The following is a 22835-nucleotide window of genomic DNA, read 5'->3' as shown; positions in this document are numbered from 1 at the left end:
AGGTATCTTTTACCTTATAGGCAAAAACAAAACAGAGCAAGTAACAAAAAGAATTCTTTCATTCTACAGGATGATATGCTGGCAAATATGGAGTATGTGCCAATAAAATTTTTTATCACCAAGTACTCAGAAGTTTCTTCACTTCTAAGCCATTCCTTTAGAAAACAACATCATTCTGAACCATTCCAAAAAAACAAATTACATACTCATCTATAGAATAAACACAGATTGCATTCCAGGATCAAACTTCTCTGCATATTACCTGGATAATGAAGTCGATTTAATAAATAGAAATAAAGGACAGTCAACCATTACAAGAGCTGTCATTACCATTAATATGGGAGAAAAAAGAACCTTGAACACAAAAACATTAGGCCTTGTACTTTTATGGACTTATCCTTACATAAAGGGGGCATATTTATATAAAATTATGGAAAGTGAGATATCACCTATACTGCTGAAGACTAACTGGATTCTGAAATTTTTTTTTACTTTAGCTTTGGTGAATACATAAATAAAGCAAATAATGTTTCCTTTAAGTTTCTTATTTCATCAAGTTTTGGTATTAGTGTCTCCAGGTTAAATTTAAAGGACTCTCAAATTCTTCCATGCCCTATCCGTGGAATAAATTTTACTAGAAGAGGCCTACTAGGAAGGTCCAGAAGAGGAGATGAAAAGAGGCAGGAGCTCCATGGAGGTACATGGAGGTACGAGAGGAACAAAATGTGGGGGATGGAGGTGTGGTTCTGGAGATTGCAAACTCAGGCTGCTTGCTTTAAGCTCTACCAGAGCTGCTGCCTACCCAAGCCTTTCATTCCCTTCCAAAAACTAGGTATTGCAAGGTTCATTTTACCCACGAGGAAGCTAAGCTCCTAAAGGCGTAGTGCCAGTTAAGGAACAAAAGACTGGGAGTCAACGGGGGCCACTTTTTGTCCCACGTCTGTAACACACAACTACGCGACCTCGTGGTTTGGTGCAGGTCAGCCAGGCCATGGGGGCTTCAGTGTCCCAGTATGGGACACGTAGGGCTGGGCTTGTCAGGTACCCCTTTGGAGTTGCTGGGGTAATGGTGGCCGGCAAGGGGCCAGAGGACTACTTCCAGGGCCTGCCTCTGAAGCCCTAGGTAATGTGTGGTAAGTAACCTGTGAACCTGCTTGGGCCTTCCCTACAGTTTGGGGGTTCAGAGCTAGTCATCCAAAGATATGCTTATGTGATATGCAGATTATGTTAAGCTAAGGGCAATTTTAGCTTCAGGCTCAAGAGAAACTTCTACCACTTGCTTTAACTACCTGGAAGAACTTGAATTAGGTGCCTTGCCCATAAGAAATTATCAGCAATAACCTCTTTTTAACCCACCTATATGACAGGGCAAACTTTTATTTACTAAACATCTGTTCTTATCATTTTGCAGTGACCCTGAAAGCCCTCAACACACCTTATTTCATTCCTAGCTCAGTATGTCTTATACGCCCACTTTCCCTTTCTACCTCTGAACCTTTCTTACGTGTGGGGGGTCTCAGATTCTTTCATGTATGTGGGGTTAATTTCTCTTACTAAAAAATTTGGTTAATTTCTCTTGCTGAAAAAAAAAAGAGAGATAAGGGGCATACATTATTTAATCCAAATTCATAATTATATGCAAAGAAAATTAAGACCTAGAAGTTAGGTGATTTGCCCAAAAGTCCAGTAAGTACTATATCCATTATTTGATTTTTAGGTGTTCTTCATTTCTTGCATCTAAATTCTTCTGCCTAAAGAACAGCCTTTTACCGTGTTTCCCCAAAAATAAAACCTAGCCAGACAGTTCTAATGAGTCTCTTGGAGCAAAAATTAATATGACCCGGTCTTATTTTACTATAGTATATAATATTTTACTATAAGACCGGGTCTTGTAATATAATATAATAAGATAATAGAGTGTTATATTAATTTTTGCTCCAAAAGACGCATTAGAACTGACTGTCCAGCTAGGTCTTATTTTTGGGGAAACATGGTAGTGTTTCTTTAGTGTTGGGTCTGTGGGTAAAAAGTTCATTATTTCAGTGGGTTTTTTGTGGGGTTTTTTTGTTACAATAAATAACATACACATAAAGTTTATAAATTTTAAGTGCAGAGCTCAATGAAATTTCTTACAAGGACTATATCCACATAAATATACAGAAAATTTCCAATATCCCAAAGCCTATCTTAGATATTTTCCCACTCAATAGCTTCCTTTCACACAAGCCATCCCTGTTCTGATTTCAAAGATTGGTTTTGTCTTATTTTGAACTTCACATACATGAAATTATATAGTATATACTCTTTTGTGTCTAGTTTCCTTAACTCAACATCTTGTCTGTAAGATTCATTCAACAATTGCATGTACTAGTTCATTCTTTTTCATTGTTTAAAGTATTCCAATGTGTAGCTAATACTACTTATCCATTCTACTGCCAATGCACGAGTGGATTACTTCCAATTTTTGACTATGATTTCCGTACTTGTCTTTTGTTTTGTTTTGTTTTGTTGAGAGCCCACTGGCCCATGTGGGAATCGAACCGGCAGCCTTCCGAGTTAGGAGCATGGAGTTCTAACCGCCTGCGCCACCCGGCCGACCCCCCGTACTTGTCTTTTAATGGTTTCTTTGGTATTTATCCTACTTGGAATTCGCAAATGTTCTTGAATTTGTAGGTTTATGTTTTATCTCCATTTTAGAGAATTCTCAGGTGCACCTCTTCTACCTCATTTCTTTACTCCTCTTTCTGGGACATTAATTACATGTCCTCTTCATCAAGTGTCGTAGGTCTTTCAACGTTCCTTTCTGTGTTTTCCACCCTTTTGGTTCTCTATGATTTAGTCTGGATAATATTCTGATGTATCTTCTAGTTCACTCATACTCTCTTCAGCTGTACCCAAGCTACAGTTAAAACATAGTTTCTTAAAACCTGTGTCTGATGACCCAATTATCTGGGCTCATGTCTACTCTCTGCGTTTTCTCTCTTGATTTTCTGTCATATGGTCTTTTCATATATCCCTGATTGCTTTTTATGTTTTTACATGAAAAACTTACAAAATTTGAGGCTCTGGATTATGTTAGCATCCCAATTCAAAGGTCAAGAGGTTTTTTTATTTCTTTCTCTCTCTCTCTCTCTCTCTCTCTCTCTCTCTCTCTCTCTCTCTCTCTCTCTCTCTTTTTTTACCAGTATCCCTCTTTTTGGGCCTGTGAGTCTGTTGAAAGCTCCTCTTAAGATTCTCAGGCTTCTCAGCAGCCTTTTCTGGAATTGGAACACATACCCATAAGAGAAAAGCAGCCCCACCTAACATGTTACTTCTCCAAGGCTTCTCCTCTTTAATTTTAGAACCCAAATTTTCTTCACTGTCTTTGTAGCTCTCTGACCTTTCAATAGACACTTTGTATATTTTGTGTTTTCTTCCCCCTAGGTACTCCCTGCAGGAGGGAAAGGAATTACATACTCTATTATCATCACAAGCAGAACTCCCTAAAATCAGTATCATGATCAGAAATGTGCATAACGCAATAAAAACACAACATAGATGCAAGAGCAATTTCTAAGTTTAGGTATTTTCCAGGTTGAGTTTTTTGCTGTTGATACAAAAGGTATGTGATAAGCGGAGAACTTTCACTGAAAAATATCTATCCTAAATCTTAATGAAAGGATTAAATGATTCAAAAGTCCACACTAATGGACATAATCCTAAAACGGAACGCCTAATTTTATGTATACTTCATGCAGAGCCATTAATTTTATATGAAATTTCACCTATAAACCCTAGATTTAAATAACTCTAGAAATCCTCATCTTGCTCTTATTTTTTTTCTTTTTCCTATGCTGGAAAATCTTCAATTCATACAAGTGGGAAGCATATGGCAACTAGAGTAAGACACTGTGGCGTAGCTTTGACTCTAAATAATAATAATAATAATAACTGCTGACATCTTATTCTGGTAAAAATTGGTTAGTTTTACTAATGCTGACAGCAAGAGAAAACAAAATCTAGATAATACTAAAATGAGACAGCTTTTACTATGCTACATTCAAGTAAACAAAGAGTGAAAAACAGCAACAAAAACAACAGAAAGGTCCTTTCCATGAGTGACTTAATCTTTAAGAAAGTTGCAAATGTATCTTCAATATTACTCTTCACCTGACAACTGGGTGAACATTGATTTTAGAATTCTAAACTAAATGTTATTCTTCAAAGGATTTGGTTCTGTAACTTTTGTCCCTCAAAAATGAAACTTTTGAGAACTCAGGAACATTGTAAATTCATCCATATTTCATTGATAATAGAAATTTGTACCACATACCGTAAACAAAATAGCTTGAACATAGTTATTAACAAAAACGTTTTCACTTATCAGTATCAAGTGAGTCATTTGTGCTTTTGCTTTGTTACATTTTAAAATCACTGATACTTTACATAATGAGAAAATAACAAAAACAAAATAGTTTTGGATTAATGAGATAAAGGGTTGACAAGAATTTAAAAATCCAGAAGTAATCAAAACTATTTTCAAATATCATTCCCAAGTCTCAATTATGCCCACAATTTGAGTAAAATGATAGTATAACATCTAACAACAGAATGCTTTTGTATAATATCAGTCTATGCTATGCTTTTAAATTGAAAAGCATCTTATTTAACCATATTCAACATTAAACACCAAATTTCAATTTACTCTAGAAGGTGAAAAATGGTTAATACTGAAATATAAAAGAAATACATGGCAAGTCTTCTGGTTTTAACTCCGATTAAAAGCTTGTATGTACATAAGATGGAATTCATGCTTACATAAATATACACCTAAAATTTAGGGAATTACAAAACAAAAAAAATAAGTAAAAGAGTGAAAGAAACAGATCTAAAAGAATGACTTTCAATGGACATTATTACAAGTCTTCAACATCTTATCTTCTTCAATTGCTTTTAAGTTTAACACTGCTTTTAATATAGAGATTGCAAGTTTTTTCAATATAGAGATCTCTCAGGCTTAATCAATAAAACAAAAGATGTACATAATAGTAAATGGATGACAAACATGAATGAACAAATTCAATAAAAGTTTGCAAATATATTTTACAAGTTCAATGATATATAAATTAAGATACCACATTTTAGCGATCACTTTAGCAAACATTAAATAACACTCATATCCCTGAGGAAAGCTTCCAACATGGAAACAAAAACTCTTGTATTGTTAGGAAAGTAATACAGTTTTCTGAAGGGGGCAATTTTTCATTAACCATCAAAAGCTTTAAAAATACGTTCACATATTGATTTAGCAATTCCACCTATAGAAACTATTCTCAAGAAAAGAAGACAAGTATGCCAAATTTCAGAGAAACTTGTTTACAATTACAAAAACTAGAAAAATCTCAACCAAGCAATTAATAAATACAATATAAATATAGTTAATTATATTTGATATGAGCTAATTTTAATATAATGTATATATAACATATATAACTCATATAATACTATATAAAGATGAATTGTCAAATGCTTCCCCCAACCCCAAGTCAAGAACAAGATTAGGCTTTAAACTCCTACCACTTCTGTTCAAGACTCTATTAGAAAAAGAAATAAAAGGGCGATCTGTGAGGCCAAAATATTTCCATTATAATACTAAGATTATTTGCCCTTCTCACTATGTTGGCATTTACACTACTGATGCAAAGGCAATGATGGGTAAAAGTGCTGACAGTGGAACCAAACTCTACTAGTTAAGTTTTCTTCACTATCTCACACTTGCAAAAAAGAAAGAAAAAGTGACACCTCACTTACAGCTGTTATTGCAACACCAGTGGTCAATACAATTCTGATGCTAACCAACCACAGAGGTTTAAAAGCACAGTCCCCAACAAGACTGCCCTCACTTCAGATGCCACCGGGACTTCTGGTAGGTTCTTAGACACCCCTCAGGTTTGATAATTTGCTAGAATGACTCACACAACTCAGGAAAGTTCTATACTTACGATCAGTTTTATGACAAAGGACACGAATGAGGACCAGCCAAATGAAGACATATAGGATGAGGTCTGGAAGGGTCCCAAATGCAGAGATTCTGTTCCCACTCTCCATGGAATCAGGTGAGATCCCCCACCTGGCACACCAAAGAGTTCACACACCAAGAGGCTGCACTGAGCTTCAATGTAGAGTTTATATTGGTGTTTCATTGTATAGGTATGACTGGTAGAATTATTCAGCGCATGTGATTGAACTTAACTCCCGCCGCCTTGTCGCCGCCTTGTCCTGCTCAAAGCCCCAACACTCTAATCACATGGTTGGTCTTTCTGGTAACCCTTCCTCAGCTTTTGCCATATCATCTCTCAGCACAAATTTAGGTGTGATCCAAAGAGCTCATCAATACAAAAGACATTCCTATTACTCGGGAAATTCCAAGGATTTAGTCTTTCTCCAAAGACCCGGGGACAAAAGCCACTGAAATTATTTAGTATACAACAGATGTCCTTGATCAAACAGTAAAAATTAGTATTAATTTTACTAAATTTCACCCTTTGATTACATCTTAATACTCTGTATGATGAAGAGGGAAATATGCATAAACCACTTCTGTTTTCATTCCAAAGTACAATGGTTATCTTAAGGAAAAGTGGAAAAGCACTTGCAAAACTGTTGCATTGCAAGCTGACCTAGCCTTTTTTCATGAAACACCTTTTTATTGCAAAGAATGACTGACAAACTGGTTATCAACAGACATTTTCTTAAAAATATAATAAATCAAATGAGCCTGTCACTTCAAGAATAATTACAGTATTTGATGCCAATAAGAAAATTTGAGCTTTCAAATGAAAATTAGAACCTTTGAAAACTTGTAACCACCACTGTGAGCTTGACAGCTTTCTAGTGTCAACATTTAGAAAATCTGGATAACTCAGTGAATCCGAATTTTGCAAATAACCAAAGCACAATATTACAAAATTATACAAAAGTAAAAGATCCATTCAAAGATCAATGGATTTTAATGTAATAGAGGATGAAAAGTTCATTATATGATTTAAAACTCTTCAGTATGAAAACCTTTAAGAAATTACCACTAGTCAAGTTTTGGTGCCAAGTGCAAAAGCCCCGCCTCCCCCAAAAAACACAAGAAAAAAAAATCAACAGTAAAAAATGGGAAACCATATAAATGCTAAAACAAAGTAGAGGAACAGGTATCTCAGACAAACAAATACATCATAGCCGTGAAACTTACAGTTTTAATGACATAACAAACTAATATTTAGAATAAGTAAATCATTTTTTAAAACCACAGAGGCAAAAGACTGAAAGCAAACAAACCCAAATTTTAACAATGGTCGCTCCTAGTTAGTGGGGTATGGTGACATATGTTATTTACTTATGTCTAACTGTGCTTGCTTCCAAATATTCTCTAGTAATCACGTAGTATTTTCCTGACCAGAGTAAAAGATTAATAAAATAAGGAAAAAAAGAAACTAGCACTTCATTAAAGCAATAAGTGATTAGGTTCTTAGCTCTAGTTACATTTCAGCCCTTTCCCCAAATTCTAAGTTGGTCAATAGTTAAAAACACTAAAATGGCCAAAAAACCAAATCAACAACTCCCCCACAGAAAAAACAAAATGCTCCCCCAACCTCAAATGTGTCATGAAAAAGCCACAAAAAATTGTCTAAGTTTTCAATGACTTTTACTATATTTTAATTTTATCAGAAGACCGTCCACATAAAATACATTTTTAAAATACAGGTCTCTAATTTAAAGGCAAGAAACTTTTAAAATGAAGTAACTAATAAAATGTTGATTTAAAAACAAAAATCACAGACAAGCAGTCCAAAGGTAAACACTTGTAAAGCAAAACTTGAAATTTCAAGTTACTAATTATAAATTCAATTACTATGTAAATTTACTTTATGGTCTCCTTCAGTTCACCATCCATCTTTTAATTCTGATTTTTACATTAAAATAGACACTAGTAAACAAGGGTGGTGGTAATGGTTATGGAGTTTTTCAATTAAAACACTTTAGATGTAAGTCACATTGGGCAAAACAGATTAAATTCCTGAAAATTCAGAGACCAAGTAAACTGCAGTTTTATTAAGTAAAATATTCTATCTTAATCTGAGAGTCAAGAGAAATAAAATATTTCACATACAGAACATAAATAAAATAGATACGGCTACTAAACAATAGCCAAACATTTATTTACACGGGGTAGAAGACCACTCACAGCTTACCAGGACTATGGTGAGTTGCAAGTCCTCCATTCTGAAATTCATCTCCTGCCACATTCATTCTACCAGGATTAAAAGGTCCTACTCCAGTCTTGGTCTGTGAAGTTAAAGATGGGGTGTATGTTTGTATATTAACACCAAAATTACTTGACTGAAGTCCTTTAGCGACATCTCCCAAGCTGGTATTCTATAGTGATGTTACATGAGTAATCATTAAGTTCATATCTCGCCCATCATTCACAGAGCTCACACCTGTCTCTAAGGTTGTAACATTAGCAATCTGAATTTCAGAGTCGATTCTGTAGTGATACCACTATTACCCATTCCTGCATTTACCTTACTTCTTGAAAGACTGGAAGTGGAGAAATCCAAATCTTTGGTTCTGTTTTTAGTTTCAGGAAGTCCACATTCATTAAAACTGGAAGAATTTTTGTTTTCCCCTCCATTTGTTTCTATGTCCTCTTCATCATCAATAACAATTGTCTCACTTATATTTCTGTTCTGAGAAGCCAAATCTCTTGTGGAAGGAAGAATTGTGGAATAGTTTCCTTGTAGCTTTTCATTTCTTGATGAAGCATACATAAAATTTATTTGATTAGCTATTGCTGGAGCAGAAGTTGGAGGAGGTTGTACAGATTCTATAAATACAACATCATCGTCATCATCCTCCACCAATGAGTTTCTACATCTACTGACTAAAGGACTAGTTGAGCCACCAAATGAATTTCCTATGTCCACGAGACTAGCTGCCATCGTTTTACTCTCCAATAAAACAGGAGTCTGTTCAGTCAAGTGTAATCCTCCCATTGAGCATTTATCCATGCCAGAGCACCTGTAAGAGACAGAGAACAGGGAAAAAAAGCCCTCACTTAACATCGTCAATATGTTCTGCATGCCAACAAACTGGACAATCGGGAAGAAATGGATAAATTCCTAGAAGCATACAATCTTCCAAGGCTGAATCAAGAAAAAACAGAAAATCTGCACAGACCGATGACTATCAACAAAATCCAATCAGTAATCAACAACCTCCAAACAAACAAAAGTCCTGAACTAGATGGCTTCATAGGTGAATTTTACCAAACATTCGAAAAAACAAAACAAAAAACAAAGAACAACCTGTTCTCCTCAAACTATTCCAAAATATCTAAGAGCTCCCAAGCTCCTTTTACAAGGCCACTATTACCCTGATTCCAAAACCAGACAAAGACATTATAAAAAAAAGAAAACTATAGGCCAATATCCCTAATGAATACAGATACAAAAATCCTCAACTCACAGGGTGGGGGGAGGAAAGGAAGTACAGAGACAGGTTCTGTGCCCAGGAGTTTTCAGACAAGTTCAGATTGTCTAACCATTGTTATAAATGTGCATTTTAGTTAATAGTGCTATGTATTCAAGGATAAACAAGTCCTAATGCCCAAAGTATATCAAAAGTAGAGGTAGTAAAATAATCCCTTTACAAATGCCCTTTTGTTAGTTTGTAGGAAGGACTGTCTTCTGGGAGTCTTTGTTATTAATCCCCCTCTTGGAGCTACTAGATGTAGGTCTGTGCTTAGTCATTGATGTGGTGGAGGAGGGAGAAGGGGAAGGGTGACGGGAAGGGCTCTTGGCTAGGATCCCCACATCTAGAAGACAGTTTTAGGTTAGAATCATAGATCCATGTGCATTTTTGTAAAGTACCTGTGTTGTGGACAAGGTTCATTCTTTATTTTGCAATAGCTGAGCTTTTTAGATGTCCTGAGGTGACTATGATAAAAAGTAGAGCTAGTGAATTAACCAATTTGTAAATATCTTTTTGTTACAATTGCTAGAAAAGAGGCAGCTTGGACATGGAATTGTTAAACCATCTCTGACAAATGGATGTCCTGACTTGTTCATGAGACTTGTTCTTGAGTTTGGCGGCAGAGGGGCAGAAGGAAGGATAGAGGGAGGGATGTATGCAGGTGTGTTCGTATTTACATTGTGATGATAACCACCGATGTGTGAGCGTCTGTTGGCTTTACTATCGAAATACACAAGTATTTCCGTGGAAATTTGCCTTGTTAATATTTTAAAAGTGTAGATCATAATGAATTCTCTTAGAATACTTTGTGTACTCTGTTGCTTTATGTCTCATTTTTAATTGAACATGAAGGGAATGCAGTATTTTAACTGTAACTCTGCCAATACCTTTATCATAGAGGCCTGTTGCCGTTTTTATCCTTTATGAAATTTTTGTCGCCAAGAAAGGCAAGATTACATTCTTTTTCTTCCAGATTGAGTTGGTGTAGTGTGTTCTTGGTTATCAAAATACTCATATAGTTTTGGGATTTTGAAATAGTAAATATTCATACGTGTGGAAAAGCTTGACACATAACTATACAATCTTAATTACATGAAAATGGAAGCTTAGTTGTGTAGATACACACAGTACCCAGGACACATCAAACCAAACTGCTTGTGATTCTGACTCTGTCTTGTGTTTTCACTTTCTTACTATATGCACGTTAACTTTCAAAAAAATAAATGTTATTTCTAAAACCTAAAACAAAAACAAAACAAACAAACAAACAAAAAAAATCCTCAACAAAATATTAGCAACCTGAATTCAGCAATGCAGTAAAAATATCATACACCACAGTCAAGTGGGATTGATTCCTGGTATGCAAGATTGGTTCAATATCCACAAATCAATCAACATGACACACAACATAAACAAAATGACAAAAAAAAAATCGTATTGTTATATCAACAGATGTAGAGAAAACATTTGACGAGGTCCAGCATCCATTTATGATAAAAACTCTCAGCAATGTGGGAATAGAGTGAACATACCTCAACATAATAAAGGCCATAGATGACAAGCCACAGCAAACATCGTACTCAATGGAGAAAAGCTAAAAGCATTCTCATTAAGATCAGGAACACGACAAGGAAGTCTACTTTCACCACTTTTAGTCAACATACAGTCCTACTGGAAGTTCTAGCCACAGCAATCAGACAAGAAGAAATAAAAGGCATCCAAATGGGAAAGGAAGAAGTAAAACTGTCATTATTTGCAGGTGACATGATTATTAGAGAATCCAAAAGATTCCACCAAAAAACTATTACAACTGATAAAGAAATTTAGTAAAGTAGCACAATACAAAATTAATATTCAGTACTGCATTTTTATACACCGATAATGAACTAACAGAAAGAAAAATTAAGAAAACAATCCTATTTACAATTGCATCAAAAAAATAAAATAAAATACTTAGGAATAAATTTAACCAAGTAAAAGACCTATATTCAGAAATTATAAGACCTCAAAGAGAAAAATTAAAAAAGATAAAAATAAATGGAAATATATACCATGCTCATGAATAGGAAAAATAGTCAAAATGTCCATATACTACCGAAAGCAACTTATAGATTCAATGCAATCCCTATCGATATACCAATGGCATTTTCCACATAACTAGAACAAATGATCCTAAAATGTATGTGGAACCATGAAAGACTCCAAATAGCCATGGAAATCCTGAGAAAGAACAAAGCTGGAGATATGTGTATCACACTACCTGATATTAAATTATACTATAGGCTATAGTAATCAAAACAGCATGGTACTGGCATAAAAACAGACACAGATCAATGGAACAGAATAGAGAGCCCAGAAATAAATCCATGCCTATATGGTCATTTAATCTATGACAAAGAAAGCAACAATTTACACTGGAGTCAAGACAATCTGTTCAAAAAATGGTGCTGGGAAACCTGGACAGATACGTGCAAAAAAATGAAATTGGACCACCTTCTTTTGCCATATACAAGAATAAACTCAAAATGGATTAAAGACTTAAATGTAAGATGCAAAACCATAAAACTCCTAGAAGAAAATATAGAAAGTAAATTCTCAGACATTACCCTTTGTAATATTTTTCCAATATATCTCCTCGGGGAAGGAAAACAAAAGAAAAAATAAAGAAATGAGACTACATCAAACTAAAAAGATTTCTCACAGCAAAGGAAACCATGAGTAAAACAAAAAGACATCCTACTGAATGAGAGAAGGCACCATGTTTCCCCCTAAATAAGACCTAACCGGAAAATAAGCCCTAACATGATTTTTTAATAAGACAACCCCCTGAAAAAAAGCCCCAATGCACGTTTTGGAGCAAAAAATGTAAGACCCGATCTTATTTTCGGGGAAACACGGTATTTGCCAATGATGTATCTGATAAAGGGTTAATATCCAAAATTTATAAAAAACTCATAAAACTCAACACCAAAAAAACAAACAAGCCTCAAAAAATGAAAAATAGAATAACTTTATGACCCAGCAATTCCACTCCTGGGTATTTATCCAAAGAAATCCAAATCACTAATTCAAAAAATATATATGCACCCCTATGTTTACTGCAGCGCTATTCACAATAGCCAAGATATGGAAACTACAGAAATGATGATAAATAAATGATTAGATAAAGAAATTGTGGTACATTCATAAAAGGGAGTATTACTCTGCCATAAAAAAGAATGAAATCTTCTCATTTGCAATACGTGGATGGACCCAGAGGATATTCTGCTAAGCGAAATAAATCAGACTGAGAAAAATACCAACTGATCTCACTTATATGTAGAATCTAAAGAACAGAATAAACAAACAGAAATAGACTCATAGATACAGAGAACAAACTGATGGTTGCTAAATGGGAGGGGGTTAGAGGGATGGGTGAGGAAGGTGAAGGGAAGCACAAATTAGTGGTTATAAAATAGTCACAGGGATGTGAAATACAGTATGGGAAATACAGTAAACAATATTACAAAAACTATGTATGTTATCAGATGGGTACTAGACTTATCGGAGGGATCACTTCATATGTTACATAAATGCCTAACCACTGCATGGTACATCTGAAACTAAATAAAATAATATTGAATATCAAGTATAATTTTAAATATATAGTTGTGGCATGTAAAGTACAGCATAGGGAATATAGTCAATGATACTTTAATAGCGATGTACGGTGTCAGATGGGTAGTAGACTTGCTGGGGTTATCACTGTGTGAGGGGTGTAAATGTCTAATCATAATGTTGTTTTGTACACCTGAAGCTAATAATAAATAAAATATCTTAATAAAAAAAAAGTTCTGTGACTTCAAGCGAAACAACATAGAATGAAATCATTTTACCATCAGCTAACTGATATAAACAAGAGTTAAGTTCCTACAGCATCTCATCGATGTTAAAACAAAACATTATTCAAGGATCTGCTGTACTCAATTTAACCTCCTCACCCTTCATAGGGGGAAAATACCTAAGTCTTCCTTTGAAACAGAAAACAGTAACAAAAGTCTATCAAGTACCAATAACCCGGAGTCCAAATAATCACTATACTACACATATACTTCTATCTAGTAAAATGACTGTTATTGTCCAATCCCTTTTTTCCTAGTCTTTTGGTCAGTTTTTCAAATTCTCTACTTCCAACATAACTATGCGATTGAATCTTTCCGAATCTTTTTTGTCCTTGTCCAGGAATTGCCAGACATAGATGCCGTGTTTTCTATGCAAAATTCTAAAACAACCCCATGACATAGGTATAATTTAATCCACTTTACATCAGGAAAGAGAAGCTAACTGAATTGTTCTGGGTAAGCCCAAGCAGGACTTAAACTCAGGGGTCTAACTCTAGGCTCCAAATTCTTTTATTCAGCAAACACTTCTGTGTACCCTCTGTGCACCAGAGTATAACAAAGGAAAGGACCCAACACAGAGACAAAGTTGAAGAATCTGGAGAAGTGAATAATCAATAAAGCAAGGCTAATAAGCAGGTGAGAGATGAGCACAGGTGGTAGTGAAACTGATCATGAATTTGAAATCTCCTCTATCTGGAAAGCTGAGATAAGTTCATACATGCTGGTCCCAATTTTCTTAGAAACTCAAGAGTGAAGCAGGTGGGAACTATATGGGTGTCGAATGATTAAAAAAACAAACAAAACTCATTTCACATGGCAGTCATTCCATTTTAAACACCTCATATTGAAATATGTGAAGTAACATTTTTCTTCTAAAATCTTCCCAAGTAATTTTAATTGATAATAATTATAATCATGTACTAGATAACATTTATTGGTAATAGATGCTGTGCCATTACATACTCGTATATTAATTCAGTTAATGCTTACATGAGGTAGGAACTATTCCTTTACCCTCTTTACTCATTAAAAACCAAGACTCAGAAGATAAGGAATTTGCCTGGGTTGCCCAAGTCACCCTTTCTGGCAAGGCCAGAGTCAGGATTCAAATCCAGGAAATCGAACTCCAAGATCTATTTCATAGCCACTATGTGACTGACTAATAGGGAAAACAATTTTTAAAATTTGTATCTCTTTTATTACAATGAACTAATTAAAACAAAATCAATATTCAAGTTAAGTGGATTTCAAAGATAAGTAAGAAATCTCCAGGACCAGTTTAATTAAAAGGCTTATAAAATAAGAGGCCCACTGCCATCATGAACGACAGTAACTATTCGGACCAGGAAGTTCATGACCAATAGACTACTTCAACGGAAACAGATGGTCATCGATGTCCTTCACCCTGGGACGGCAACAGAACCTAAGACAGAAATTCGGGAAAAACTAGCCAAAATGTACAAGACGACACCAGATGTCATCTTTGTATTTGGATTCAGAACCCATTTCGGTGGTGGCAAGACAACTGGCTTTGGCATGATTTATGATTCCCTGGATTATGCAAAGAAAAATGAACCCAAACATAGACTTGCAAGACACGGCCTGTATGAGAAGAAAAAGACCTCAAGAAAACAGCGAAAGGAACGCAAGAACAGAATGAAGAAAGTTAGGGGGACTGCAAAGGCCAATGTTGGTGCTGGCAAAAAGGAGTAAAGATTCGTCAGTGACTGGTGATTGAGCAGATTTTTCATGAGAGGACTAATAAACTAAGTACTTTTATTTAAAAATAAAAGGCTTATAAAATAAACATAAAACTTGAGATCACGGATAACACTAATTCAGTAAACGTATTATGTGGTTGCTTTTCAAAGGAAAGAGGCAATAATTTAGTCGAAACTGACTTATGAAATGTAAGAGCTGTTATACACGAACTCTCAGTCCTTTCTATATCTGCCTAAAACAGAAAAGAACAATTTCTGGAAGAGAGTTACAGCTGACTCCACAGTATTCTCTGGTGGTAGCTGCTAGGTCCGTCTGAATCTTCTCTAAGAAAATAATACAAAGGGCACTCTGTATGCTCACCTCATTGCAGTCATCTACCTCTGAAAAAAGATGACTCATCTATTTTCAAATCCCAGATTATAAAACAGTTAAACCACTACTAAAAGCCATTGTACATTCAATTTATCCATCAAACACTTTCTTAATTCCATAAACACAAGAGTACAGAAAAGTTTTTACTATTTCTATATTGTTCAAAAACAGAGAGAAAAATTTATGTCTGAGTTAATTAGCTGTGTGGCACTAGCAAATTACTTCACCTCAATTGAGTTTTAGTTTTCTAAACTGTAAACTGTAAATATATGACTCCAAGGTTCCTACTGAGACAACTGGACATGTAAGTCCCTAGTCTTCCTAGACCATAATAAAGAGTGCGAAAAATGTTACATACCTGCCCATGAGATGGTATTCAGGCAAATGCTCTGCCTACATTCTAACATTTCAACAAGCATCTAATCTAAAACACTTACCTGGTGTTCTTGTGGAATTTCATTCATCTACAAATTATAACTATTTAATATTTAATTCATTTTCATTTTGTATGATACAATGAAAATGGAAAATCAAGTAATGTAAAATCAAAGGAAAATCTGCACACAAAAGATCGATACAAAATTACCTGACCACTATACAAAACTATACAAAACTATACAAAACGTTAGGCTAAAACCCAAGCAGGACTCTTAAACGCAAACTATCTCTATGTAATGGTTAACAACCTTGCAAAGTCAATAGGGTATTTAATTAGGGATAAAGATTAAAAGTTAACATTAAAACAAACACATAAATAAGAGTAATTTGCCCTATTGCATTGAATTACTTTTAGTAACATCTCACAGTTGTTTTTATAGGCACACCTCGGAGACATTATGAGTTTGGGTCCAGACCACCACAGTAAAGCGAAGGTGGCAATAAGGAGTCACACAAACTTTTGGATTTCCCGGTGTGCATGAAGGTTATGTACGACAGTGTTGTGCTTAAAAAAAGTACATTGCAATGTAAAAATACTTCATTGCTAAAAAATGCTATCACCTGTGGCTTCAGCAAGTCATCTTTTTGCTGGTGGAGGGTCGATCTTGTCTCGACATTGTTGAAAACGCAGTATCTGTGAAGTATAATAAAGCAAAGTGCAATAAAACGAGCTATACCAATATTTCCTAGATTTACTTTTTTAAAAAATTGTGATAAAATATACATATAACATAAAACTGCCATTTAACCTTTTTTTTTTTTTAACTTTTATTTATTTAAGTGTGGTTTTCCAGGACCCATCAGCTCCAAGTCAAGTAGTTGTTTCAATCTAGTTGTGGAGGGCGCAGCTCACAGTGGCCCATGTGGGGATGGAAGCAGGAACCTTATTGAGAGCACCATGCTCTAACCAACTGAGCTAACTGGCTGCCCCATTTAACCATTTTTAAATGAACAGCTCGGTGTCATAATTTTTAAAATATGCTTTTTAAAAGTTGCAAAAATGTTTTTGCAGAATAAGTTATAACTGAGTATTACTAATTTTCTCGAGATCACCTTCAATTAAGTTGAATAATTTAGTATCCATTGAATATTCAATTATATTTATGTATATTTATGTACAAGTAAGAACTTACATATTAAAGAGTCCACTTAAAAACAAGCTAAAATACAGTTTCTTAATGTAATTACATGTTGACCATCTCCTATAGAAACTTGACCACAGTGCTACAAAAAACTGTCAGAGTACTGACATTATAATAAGGTTATTTTATGGATCTTATTTCCAATAGCTTCCAGTAAAAATGCAAACTTTGATTGAGGGGATATTTACTTTTTATTTACGATGGGGAGGTACTTGTAAGTATGATGTGAAGGACTTCACGAGCACAGGCACATGCCACATAGGAAGTTTCAGTCAAGGACGGACAGCATAACTGAGGGTGGTCCCAGAAGATTATAATGGAGCTGGAAAATTCCTATGACTTAGTGGCATTGTAGCCATTGTAATGGTTGTAGCACAACACATTACCGTGTATACTATATTGCATTATATTATGTTGTATTATATACCCAGTATTATGTTGCATTATATAAGACCCTGTCTTGTATTAAAGTAAGACCAGGTTTTATATTAATTTTTGCTCCAAAAGACGCATTAGAGCTGATGGTCCAGCTAGGTCTTATTTTCGGGGAAAAATGGTAGTCACATGTTTGTGGCGATGCTGGTGTAAATAAATCACTCCACTGCCAGTCATGTAAAGTATAGCACATGCAACTATGTACAGTCCATAATACTTGATAATGATAATAAATGACTATGGTACTGGTTTCTGTAAAAAAACAAACAAACAAAAAAAAAACAAGCTAAAATAGAAATGTTGATATTAATATGACAAGATCAGCATGTGATAAGGAAGGTAAACTAACCTGCTTATGAACCTACAAAAAGTTAAAATCACCAGAAAAGTATTTTAAAATACTGAATTGTTTCAAAGGTTCATTTTTGGCAACCTACAAGTACACCTATATTTTCTAGGCTCTAGAAAAGATAACTAGGACGTATGCTCCAGAACCGCTATTGATCACAAATTAGTTGTATGGCACTTGTATGCACTTACGTCATCACAGAACAGATCTTTCTTAATATGAAAACATTTGTACATTTAGATAAAAATAATCAACTCCAAAGCCACCTGCATGTTTATTGAGTATGTATTACAAACATTCCCATAAACAAAATACCCTTTATTTTGTTAAAATCATGAAATAAAGCTGTACCTTGATTCTGGAGGTACTAACACCTGTAATGAGATAGGAAAACAAAGTATCAAATGAACAACTACCACAAATAGCAAGAGAATTACTGAAGTGCCTAAGTAAAAAATTACTGCCTCTAGAAAATCAATAGAGATTAAGTTGGTAGACTGATCACACACAACTATACTTCTGTCTTAAACCTCTATAAACAGCACACAGGAAAAAAAAAAAAGAGACAAAAGCAGCAAAATTTCACAAGCTGAAGAGCACATGCATGAGTAGTTAACTAACTCTGCTGACCTAAGTTTGCCAAATAGTGATGGAGAAGACTGAGAAACTTCTCGACTTAGGCTGCTGAATCCTCAGAAAGCTCAGACACCTGTAGCTGCAGATGTCCCTGGAATAGGAGGTGGGTAGCTAAAATGAGGTAGGGAAACCTCTATATTCTTTCCCTCCCTCCATGTTGATGTCAACAGATCTTTCCCCACCCTGGCACAAGTCCAGACTTTTATTGTTTTTAGAGGATAGAACCTTGTCTTGGGTTCACCAAGCGTGGGTGAATGCTTCAGTACCATGCATATGAAATGCCTACTCTTCCACTGATTCCCAGAGAGCTATATCCACACTTGTATCTTCCAGGCAGCAGACTCTTTCCTGAAAGACTTCTTCCTCAGAAACACTTTTCTTTGTGGGATTAGGAACCAGCAAAAAGGAAAGACCTAAAAATAATGACTCAAGAGGTTCCCCATCAATTGGCCAAAAGAATCATCCAACAGTGAAGCTCCAAGTTGAAAGCCCCACTCACTCTTCCAAACTACTTTATATTTCCCAATTCTTGATCATGAGCTGACCAGTCAACAATTACGAAATACATGAGGAAAGTTTCTAATAAAAAAAATAGTTAAAAGAAATAAAAACAAAGACAGAATGCAGGAAAAAGAAAATGTAAAATGAAAAACCACAAAACTATCCATACTCTATATGAGTAAGTGATGAGCAAAAGACCATAAAAAATTATCCTTTCTACTATAAAAAAGAGCTTCTAGAAAATAAAAGTTTAGCAGAAATGGAAAACTCTAGTAAAAGGGTTAAAAGATAAAAGCTGAGGAAATAAAGCAAAAAAAAAAAAAAAAGAGCATAAGAATTATAGCTGCCACTAACAATGTGCGTGTGCATGCGTGTGTGTGTGTGTGTGTGTGTGTGTGTGTCCCTTAACTTATGGGCCAGGCACTTTACTAAGTTTATCCCTCATTTCAACCTTCACAGCAATCTTGGAAAAGAAAAATATAATTTACTCATTTATAAAATATTCATAGTAAGAGTGCATTTAATTGAGTAAGATGTGCATAATAAAGTTTCACTTATTGACCGTTAGTTAGTTTGTACTCGCCAAAGTAAGAGAGCAGATGTGTACCCCAATTGGGCTGGGACTAAAGCCTGATCCTTTGTACCACACCATGCTGCAAATTCCCTAAGAACACTGCAGAGAAAAATGGATTTTCTAAATGATAACTGGGTCAGTGACTTGTTACCCTGTCAATCTGTCCCAACTAGTCCCCTTTTCCTATCAAGGCCCATCACATCTCTAGAACCATTACCCACACCCCATCTCCCCAAACTATAGGGAATGTTAACTATCACCACTTCAGATACCCTAGGATAATTACCCAGTTGAACAACGTCCACTCCTAAAAACTAGAATAGCACTCTCTATCCTGACACCTTGTCCTAAGTCTAATTACCGAAGAGCGGTGCTGTGAAGCATAACACAGTAAGTGCAAAGCCAAGTTTGGCGAGAAGCAACAAGGGCAAAGGGAAGAAATGAATACTACTGTAGAAGATAAACTAATCACAAGTTTACTTGTGATGATCAAGGGAAAACTGTTTGATCAATTTGAAAAAACAAAAAAGGCAGACCAAAAACTCTACAGGATCTCAGACAATGTAAAATCAGATTTTTTTTAAGCCACCATTTTGACACTCCTAATAAAATTAGTGATTCAGTCAAGGATTAGTGTTAAAACCATTAACTAGCTAACAGAGAACTGGGCATTTTATTGTACTAAAATGAACACCAAATAGATTACTTTCTGATAACAAGGAAAAAAAACACATTAACTTCCTAATGGGAGGATCATGCTGTCACTATCAATCTCAGAATCACGAGTGGTGTGAGACAACTAGATTATTTCTCTCTTGATGCGATGCTAGCTGGAAGGCTGTCAGGGTACATAAACATAAATCTCCCTCAAATATAAGATAGAAACATGCAAAAAATACTCTGCATTAACCTTAAAACAACAGAAGAGTCAGTAGATTTTTTCAGAACCCAAGAGCAAAGAAAAAATTCTATCCATTGGAAAGGAAGAAAAGAATTGTTAAATGCAAAGCATGTAAAATGGAACTAACTTTAACAGCTATTTTGGCACTCTAGAAAAGACTCATGGTGTAAAGATAAGTACCCACTCCCAGTGCTTTCCCAGTGATTGCCCTGGCTTGGCTCTGGGGACAGGGTCCACTCAAGAAACTAGCTCTTGGCCATCAAGGTAAGAGGGAAGTAACTCCCACAGAAGAACATGCTACTATCCTACTCAACGTAGTAAACAGAAAAGCGGGGTGAAATTACTCACAAAAGCGATGTCTGCGTCCTTAATTTCTGCCAAAGCTTCACCAGGTTGGCCTAAAGGTGATTCCTGGTCCTAGAATGACAGGAGACGGAAAATGGTTTACTTACAGCCAACCCGGAGGCAGCAGGAATCCCAACCACCAGAGGGAGGAAGCAAAGGGACAAGTAATCAAGGAGTTTCGGAGCTCTTCTGCCCTCCCGCACCCACCGCGGTGCAGAAACCAGGTTAAAACATCTACAGGAACCGCAAACACTAGACAAAGCAGAGGCTGTTTCTCCAGACTACAGAACGGGAGGCGGACCGCACCGAGCCTGCTGAGAAAGGTGGGGGGAGGCAAACGTCACCTCCAGGCCACGGAATGCTATTCCCTCCCAAACTGGCCCGCCGGGCGTCACCCCGTCACGCGGGCACCACTTCCAAGGTAGGGGCGGCACACGTCACGGCTGGGCTGCCTCTCCCACAGCCGCCCCAGCAGTAGCGCTGCGCCTGAGACTTGCCCCCCGCCGTCCGCCATTACAGACTCTCCCCAATAACATCCGAAGAGGACGGCGCAGGAGGGGCCCGCGGCAGAGCAGACCCTCGCCCCCCAACACCTCGGGGCCTCGGGTTCCGGCGCAGCCGGGGGAGCCCGACCACGACCGCGCGCCCCTCCCCCACGGCCCCCCTGCACAGAAAGGGAAACACCCGCGACCCCCCCCCGCCCGGCGCCCCCCGCCCCGGGCGCCCCACGCCGCGTCCTCACCCGGCCCTCCCGACCTCGCCCGCACGCCCGCAGCCCTCGGGCCGCACGCGCCGGCGCCCGTGACATGAGCGGAGCCCGGAGCAGCCCCCGAGGCCCGACGCGCAGCGGCGACGGCGGCCGCGCCGCGGGGGTTAGTCCCGGGCCGGGGGGAGGCTCCGGAGGCCGCCCTCACCCATCTCCGCCTCTCCGGCCGCCTCCGCCTCCGCCTCCGCCTCCCGAGGCTGCGCTGCGCCAGCCACCCCCACCATCGGCGGACCCGGACTGCGAAGACAGCGGGGACGAGCCTCACCCGGTTCTGGCTGCGGCTCCGCGGAACGAACCTCCCCTCCCCCGGCCCACCCCCTTCGGCAACGCGCACAACTCCGCTCGGTCCAGTCCCGGGTTTAGCGCTGGTGAGCAGGAGGAGGCGGAGAAGGCGGCGGCGCGGCCGAGCCCGGGAAGGCCCCGCCCGCCGCAGCCCCATTGGCTGGCGGGGAGGGCGGGGCGAGGCGCCCGGGGCACGTCCATTGGCTCCGTCGGCCTTCCTTCAGGACCCCCTCGAGGGGGTGGTCCGGGAGGCTGTCCATCAGGTGCAGGCCATATCCCCGGCGTTTTCAGTCGGTTGGCACCCCTCTCCGCCCCACCGAGCCCTGGGCCTCGTCGCCTCCCTCCTTGCCCCCGCCTCCCGCCCCGCCCCCGCCTCCCGCCCCGCCCCCGCCTCCCGCCCCGCCCCCATTCGGTCCGTCAGGTCAGGCGGCCTGACTTTTGTGGCCGGGGTACTGGCTGTGGACTCCGTCCCTTGGGGACGGGGGACTCCCCCGGGGCCGGGACAGCCCGAGACCTTAAGGCGGGTATGCCCAGGCCGCTATGGCGGCTCCCAACGGCCCTGCATGGGGAGGGAAGTGGCCTCGATGTCCCCAACGTCCTCCCTGTGCAACTCCTTCATGCCCCGTGCGGGCCGCAGAGCAGGGGGTGCTGCGGGGCCAAGTGAAAGGCCGGCGGCGGGCGAAGGCGTCCCCGAGTGTTCCTGGGGCGGACGCACGTCCACCCGCGCCTCGCCGGGTGGGGAGCAGTGGCCCCACCGCCCGTCATGGCTGCGGGAGGAGACGACGTCCTCCATCTTGTCGGGGCCGCGGTGGCGGGGGAGAACTTGGGACCCACTCGGAACCAGGCCCGTGGGGCTGGGCGACGTGTCCCGGGAAGTTCCCGCTGGGTTGCGCCGTTGGGCCGAAGGGACAACCCCGCTGTCGGCGTCGGCGCCCGGAGACAGGCGCGACGGGGTTGGCGACCCAGACGCCGCTCCCCGCCCCACCG

General features: G+C 38.5%; 2 protein-coding genes across 14 annotated transcripts in view; one reads left to right on the top strand and one right to left on the bottom strand.

Annotated features, from left to right (window-relative positions):
* Nucleotides 1-22003, bottom strand: part of ZMYM5 (zinc finger MYM-type containing 5) — a 38023-nt gene extending 16020 nt beyond the window's left edge. For 2 of the 13 annotated variants that reach the window (XM_081046751.1, XM_081046748.1), the window contains exons 1-6: nt 21832-22003; nt 20804-20872; nt 18195-18217; nt 16479-16551; nt 8556-9051; nt 8223-8316 (exon numbers count right to left, since the gene is read on the bottom strand). In XM_081046751.1, coding sequence (XP_080902877.1) covers nt 8223-8316; nt 8556-9041 — 580 coding nt within the window. In that variant the 5' untranslated portion in view covers nt 9042-9051; nt 16479-16551; nt 18195-18217; nt 20804-20872; nt 21832-22003. Of the gene's footprint in view, nt 1-8222; nt 8317-8555; nt 9052-16478; nt 16552-18194; nt 18218-18473; nt 18571-20464; nt 20523-20803; nt 20873-21542 lie in introns of all 13 variants that reach the window. The other 11 variants (XM_081046753.1, XM_081046756.1, XM_081046755.1 and 8 more) reach the window with 11 other exon arrangements.
* On the top strand, nt 14718-15098 carry LOC308496937 (small ribosomal subunit protein eS24-like; the record flags this gene model as incomplete). The annotated part of the gene is made up of 1 exon (XM_081046765.1): nt 14718-15098. The coding sequence occupies exon 1, from the start codon at nt 14739-14741 to the stop codon at nt 15096-15098; it is 360 nt and encodes a 119-aa protein (XP_080902891.1). The 5' UTR covers nt 14718-14738.
* Nucleotides 22004-22835: the final 832 nt, after the last annotated feature.

Source organism: Rhinolophus hipposideros, assembly GCF_964194185.1.
Source record: "Rhinolophus hipposideros genome assembly, chromosome: 4".
Classification (NCBI taxonomy): Eukaryota; Metazoa; Chordata; class Mammalia; order Chiroptera; family Rhinolophidae; genus Rhinolophus; species Rhinolophus hipposideros.
The sequence above is the reverse complement of the archived record's forward strand: the minus strand, read 5'-3'. Positions and strand labels throughout refer to the sequence as shown.